We start from the raw sequence: 6,019 nt of genomic DNA, 5'->3' as shown, positions 1-6,019 counted from the left end.
AAGATATACCTTTTTTTACTATATTAGAATACATTATAAGATAGGTATTAATTTATTTTTTAACTATAAGAAAATAAATATTTTACTATATATACTTTATAGTCAATTTTTCATGTATTTTTGTATTACCATTGTATTTTTATTATTATTGTAAACCGCATTATATATAAAGTAACCATATATAAAATATGTAATATACATTTAAACTATTTTGGCATTTGAACTATTATAAACCACCCATTATTCTTTTCAGATAAAAAATGGGGTATGGGGAAGAAATGGGTCGTGTGGAGGAAAGATTGAATTTACAAGACGTGTCTTCTGTAATAACTACGTCTATTCTAGAAGAAATGCGGGGTGCTGAACCTTTGGACGCTGTCACACTTGTTTGTAAGGTAAGAGTGGTGCATTACCTCAAAAAAAAAAATTTAATTAAGGGGGGGGGGGAGGTTTTCTTCTATATCTATCCCCGGACCTTTAGCTTTAACCATGAAATTGTAGGCCCTAAACATGTGTAGCCCTAATTCTGCTTGATTAAAAAGTACCTGACATAACCTTACCTTAGTTTAATAAAAAAATAACGAAAAACAAGTCCCCAACAAGCTAACATGTTATGCAGCTTTAATAAGTTAAAAAAATGTTCCTATTTAGTAAATAAATTAGGTTTGCAATGAAAAGCTATCATTAATCTTTGGTAGGTAGTGGCTTCTCTCAAAAACACCCTGGTTATAAAAAAGCCCTATTACTAGAAACCTAAACCTCGGAATTCAATATTATTTTTAACTAAAAATGACATTTTCACTAGGATGGAGAAACAATGGATATATCATCCCTTTTTCTTGCATCTGTATCACCCTATTTGGCGGAGGCTCTCAAATACATTGACATTCAGGTAGAATTTAATGATACAAGCTTAAAGTATAGCATATTTTCTATGTACCTACTAAAGTATTAAGATTTGTCTATAAGTTTACTGACTTTGAGAAAAAAAAGTAGTAGGATGTATGTGTGTCTGTCAATATATAAGAGGGAAGTCATTTTCTAGTAAATCCCGTAAAGGTGTGTGTTATAAGGCCTAAAAATAGTAGTAGAACGATAAGGTGCTTTATATATTTGTTTTCCCTATTGAATAGAACAATAGGGAAATTTTTTTTTTTTTTTTTTTTGATAACCGTACCTGGAATATCTTAAAAAAATAAGAAATTTCTATCAAACGCTTTGTTTGGCTCAAACTGACAAAAATTTAAAAAAAATAATTATAATAATAATGTTTTCTATAGGTACAAGGTAAAGGTTAAGAACAATCTATACCATTAAACAAAGGAAGAAGCCATTCTTTACAGGTTGTACGAGCAGGGAACATTAAAATGAAACTTAAACAAATCATTAATACAATGACTTAGTGAAACAAACCAACACAACAAGTTACATACAAATCCTATTTTAAAGCCAGAATATTTTTTTTTATAATAAAGATTGACCAAAATATAGTTGAAAAACAAGTTAGTTTTTTGATAATGAAAGTTTAATTTACAGAAAAAAAGTGTTCTTAAATGTAGTTGTTCGCTGTAGTGAAATTGAAATGAAACAATGCACATTGAAACCTTCTACTTCAAAGCAAACAAACATGAAATTCCACAAACATAAAACTAATTTTTGTCACCTTGAATAAATCAACCTGTAAAGAATGGCTTCTACCTTGTACCTATAGAAAACATTATCATTATAATTATATTTTTTTTTAAATTTTTGTCAGTTTGAGCCAAACAAAGCGTTTGATAGAAATTTCTTATTTTTTAAAGATATTCCAGGTACAGTTATCAAAAAAAAAAAAAATTTCCCTATTGTTCTATTCAATAGGGAATACAAATATATAGAGCACTTTATCGTTCTACTACTATTTTTAGGCCTTATAACACACACCTTTACGGGATTTACTAGAAAATGACTTCCCTCTTTGTGTATCCTTGTCATTTTTCATCGGATGAATTTTTTTTCATTCTATTCATGAAAAAGTAGGAGGATGTTTGTGTGTCGGTGTATAGATGAGATTTTGTGTTTCTTGGTCATTTTTCTTAGAATATAAATTTTTTTATTACCAAAAACTATATTCTATGGTACGTTCTACAGGGTTTGGCTCTTTCCACAATAATTTTCTATTGATTTTAAAAAGGCATAAGTTATCAAGTTGTATTTAGGATAGTATGATATTTTTGCCGGACATCGAAGTGAACTCAGTAAAATACATCTTTGAAAATGCTCTCAGTAAATGTCCCAACTCAGTAGAGGCAGGTTGGTTACTTTTATTTTTATTTATTTTTACCAGAACTAGGTAAGAGTTTAATTCATCGTAAAATTCAAGATAACATTTTTTAAAAATAATGTGATTTTAAAAATTTTAGGAAACTTGACTTATGTTTTTCAAAATTAGTAGCGCAGTAATAAAAAAAAGACATTTGCGTGACGGACGGATACACTTTAGAATATAAGTTATTAAGTATCCTCTATTTAAAATTATATTTTTAGATAAAGAAATAATAGAACAATTTGATGGTGTATTCTGGAACAATCGCAACTTATTTTTAAGCAAAGGTGAGCAAGTTATTTCCATGGTTTTTCGAGGGAACGTCGATCGTCGACTTGCTCCCCTAATTACTAAAATTTTTTTATATTTAGTAGGTATTAGGTACCTAATGGATTTTTGTTGTAGTGAAAAAGGATGATGTTGACTTTGAAGATGACTTAGATGTTAAAGATGAAATGATAGAAGACAATGAAAACTATCAATACATGGTAAGAAATAAAAATTTGATTGAACGATATCTATACTTTTTCCAAAATTGCAAAAAAAAACTTGCAGTTTTGGATAATCGGTCCTTGATGATTTCTAATAAGTTTTAAGAAGTCTTTTTTTTGCGTATTTTCCGCAAAATTAGGTACAAGCTTCCAGTCAAATGTGCTTATTAGGTAAAACTGTCCTTAATTAAATCCAAACGCTCTGTATGCGTTTCGTCATTAATAAAGAACAGTTTGACTTTATAAGCGCATTTGACTAAAAGCTTGCGCCTAACTCTACCGAAAATACGCAAAAAAGACCCCCTTTTTAGAAAGAAAACAAGAAAATTTTTATAATTAAGGAAGATGACGTAGATCCTGGAAAATATTCTGATGGCGAGTTTGATTCTAAAGATTCAATCAATTTGAAAAGGTGACACTTAAACTCTGGTTAGGTAGGCATATTCCAAGATAATGATTTTTACCTGATTGAAATGATTCGAAATTTGCCGATAAAACAAAAACTGCAGTAGATAGCGGTTTTTGGTGTTTTTGCTGCCGGTTTTTTTTATACAGTTCTACATTATACTTGCCATGTTATATTTTAGCGTTCTTATCCTATTTAAAAAGATTATAACACAATGGAAATATTTACTTGGATCTTAAACCAGATTCTCATGTTCTGTAATAAAATGAAACACGTAGCGGGCTAAAATAACGATTTCCCCCTTTAACCCTATCCGCTCCCATTCTACTGGATGAACGCACTGCCCAATAAATGAGTTCCATGTTTGCAAGCTAAATTGACGAAAATGTCATAATATCCAACTAGATTCTTCATTCATTTAGAAATATTATCTTAATATTTGCTCCTTTCCATGTATAACCAAGTTTTTTTTAGTTTAGACAAAGATGTTGAGTATTTAATAAAGACCAAGAATAACTCTGATAGCAAGAAAGTTAAGAAAAAAAGAAAATTGTTACAATCAGATGACTCAGATTTAGAAGAGAAAAAGGTTTAGATTTGAATAGATAGAATAGATCTAAATTCTTTAGTTGGCTTAAAAACTTTGGGTACTTTATCAAACTATGTTTGGTTGTTTTTTTCAGAGCGGCTCTGGAGGTATCTAAAAAAATATCTGAAAAAAAAAGATTTTTTACCTTGATTAAACTTGATGTTTAAATTTTATAATTTGAAAGTGTTTTTAAGTCCATTTTTATTAAAAATTTAACTTTTAGAACCTTCAAAAGTCAAAAATAGACTTAGAATTTTTTATAGTTTTTCTTGATTTTAACGGCTCTGTATCCCTGATTTTAAATATTATATCTTTAAAGTTTTTAATGTTTATTTTATATGATTCAGATTGCAAGAAAGCGAGGAAGACCAAGTCTAAAGTCTAAAAAGGATGCTAAAAAGATAATCAATAGTCAGCCTAAGAAAGTTGTAGAACCTAGTCAAATTACAGGTTCAATTTTTATATTTTCTTACTAATACTTACTAATAACTGTAGCTTTAGGCCTATTAGTAAGTTTGTTTAGACTTGTAAACATTGATGAAAGATCATGCAATATAAAAATGATGTTTTTTTAGATGAAAGTTTTTTAACGGCTCAAGAAAATTTAAGGAAGGATTTAGAAGGTAAATTACATTTGTTTTTTAAAATTTTTATTTCATTTCATATCCGCTGCTTAGATTATATTTTTTTTTCAACAGATAAAACAGCACATATTTTTCACTGATGTGTTATTTGATATGCTGAAAAAAAAGTTTAAGCACAAGTGGACGTAGTGACATACTCTAGTTGAAGATTAGCTTAACAACCACACATACTATTTTCTTCAAACTTAATATCCTATCCATAGACGTACAAGTGGGTTTTAGGGGTAAAGGGGTGTTTATCACCCTAAAATTTTTAAAAACCTTTATTCCTTCCCGCACCCCCTCAAAATTTAAAAATACATTAGATAACACCCCAGAAATCCGCGAAACCTCTTATTACACCCCATAAAAAAGCTTGGGCGTGCATGTCCATAATTTTTTCTTACTTGTAGATGTAAACAATCTTGAAGATCCTAAATATTTATGGTACCAATATGAATCATGGTTTAAACTCACAGTTGTACCTTCTCAAAACACATGATAAAATTTTACAGGTTAGCAAACATTTTTTCTGTCTATCTTTGTGTTTATCGGTTTTTCTGTATTTCATATTTCATTGAATCATTTGTCTACCTATTAGTCAATGCTTTTACCTATTCAGTTTCCAAAATCATTTTATTCGTTAATCTTAACTTTCCATCTTTGTATCTATGCCTTTTTTCAACATTAATCATCATTAATCAACATTTATCCATTAATTTATTGATCCATGAATTTCTATATTTATATCTTAATTCACTTAAAATCTATCTATCTATGTTATTGTTTAATCTATCGATTAATTCCATCCAAATATTACTATCTTAACAAGTATAGATGCATAATCCATAAAACAACCTGGCCCTTGTGGATAGGTCCTTTTTCGTCTGTTCTCTGGACAGAGTTACATATTATAGCTTATGCCCTCTATTCTTTTACTTTAATTTCCTAACACTAATAATATTTCTAGATGATATGTCCTGTTTGTTGGTTAAAATTTCCCCGGGATAAAAGTGGTGGGAAGCATTATTTTGCTCACCTACGTACACACAAGTACAAACATTTCCAGTGTCGCTGCTTTGATGATAATAATAAAGGAAAGAAAAAATCGTATTTTGAAATAAGAATAGTTGGATCAAGTCAAGCTGAGTGTGCCAATGGCAACAAGTAAAACAGAGCGTGCCAATATTCCCCCTAGTCAAGTAGAGTATGCCAATATTCCCCCAAGTAAAACATAGTATGCCAATATTTCATCAAGTAAAGCATAGTATGCCAATAGTTTAGCAAACAAAGCAGTATGACAAAAAAATATAAAAAGATGAATTTAACATATTTTCCGATTTATATTATAATAATTCAACCTACAAATTTACTACTTTATGTACGTAAGATATATAAACTAGCAGTTGCGTATCTAGCATCTAGGAGCTCTCTATTCCAAGTAGTAGAAAAGTTACGAAAATTAGCCTAAAACCAATAAAATTTTAAAATGAAAGATCTCACTAATCGATGGACTGTTATTGTTCTTCTTTCAATGAAGCCTCTTATTGGTCCTTTAAAATACCATGATTTTGTTACAATAGTTTTTCTTTTTAAAATTTAAAT

The 6,019-nt window shown here is 29.3% G+C and overlaps 1 protein-coding gene across 1 annotated transcript; it reads left to right on the top strand.

Moving 5' to 3' along the window:
• The first annotated feature begins 127 nt into the window (after window positions 1-127).
• LOC145324870 (uncharacterized) lies at window positions 128-5,512 on the top strand. The gene is made up of 11 exons (XM_080167565.1): window positions 128-395; window positions 806-892; window positions 2,199-2,292; window positions 2,527-2,592; window positions 2,711-2,793; window positions 3,138-3,208; window positions 3,677-3,791; window positions 4,139-4,241; window positions 4,367-4,414; window positions 4,828-4,929; window positions 5,385-5,512. The coding sequence occupies exons 1-10, from the start codon at window positions 261-263 to the stop codon at window positions 4,914-4,916; spliced, it is 891 nt and encodes a 296-aa protein (XP_080023691.1). The 5' UTR covers window positions 128-260; the 3' UTR covers window positions 4,917-4,929; window positions 5,385-5,512.
• The last annotated feature ends 507 nt before the right edge of the window (window positions 5,513-6,019 follow it).

This window comes from Acartia tonsa, chromosome 7 (genome assembly GCF_053477335.1).
Source record: "Acartia tonsa isolate MP-2025a chromosome 7, ASM5347733v1, whole genome shotgun sequence".
NCBI lineage: Eukaryota > Metazoa > Arthropoda > Copepoda > Calanoida > Acartiidae > Acartia > Acartia tonsa.
Note: the sequence above shows the minus strand (reverse complement) of the source record. Positions and strands in the feature narration are given on the sequence as shown.

Coding starts and splice junctions, on each gene's coding strand:
- LOC145324870 (XM_080167565.1), top strand. CDS start 261: ATGGGGTATGGGGAAGAAATGGGTCGTGTGGAGGAAAGATTGAATTTA. Junction 2,794..3,137: donor ATGAAAACTATCAATACATG/GTAAGAAATAAA, acceptor TTTATAATTAAG/GAAGATGACGTAGATCCTGG. Junction 4,242..4,366: donor AGAACCTAGTCAAATTACAG/GTTCAATTTTTA, acceptor ATGTTTTTTTAG/ATGAAAGTTTTTTAACGGCT.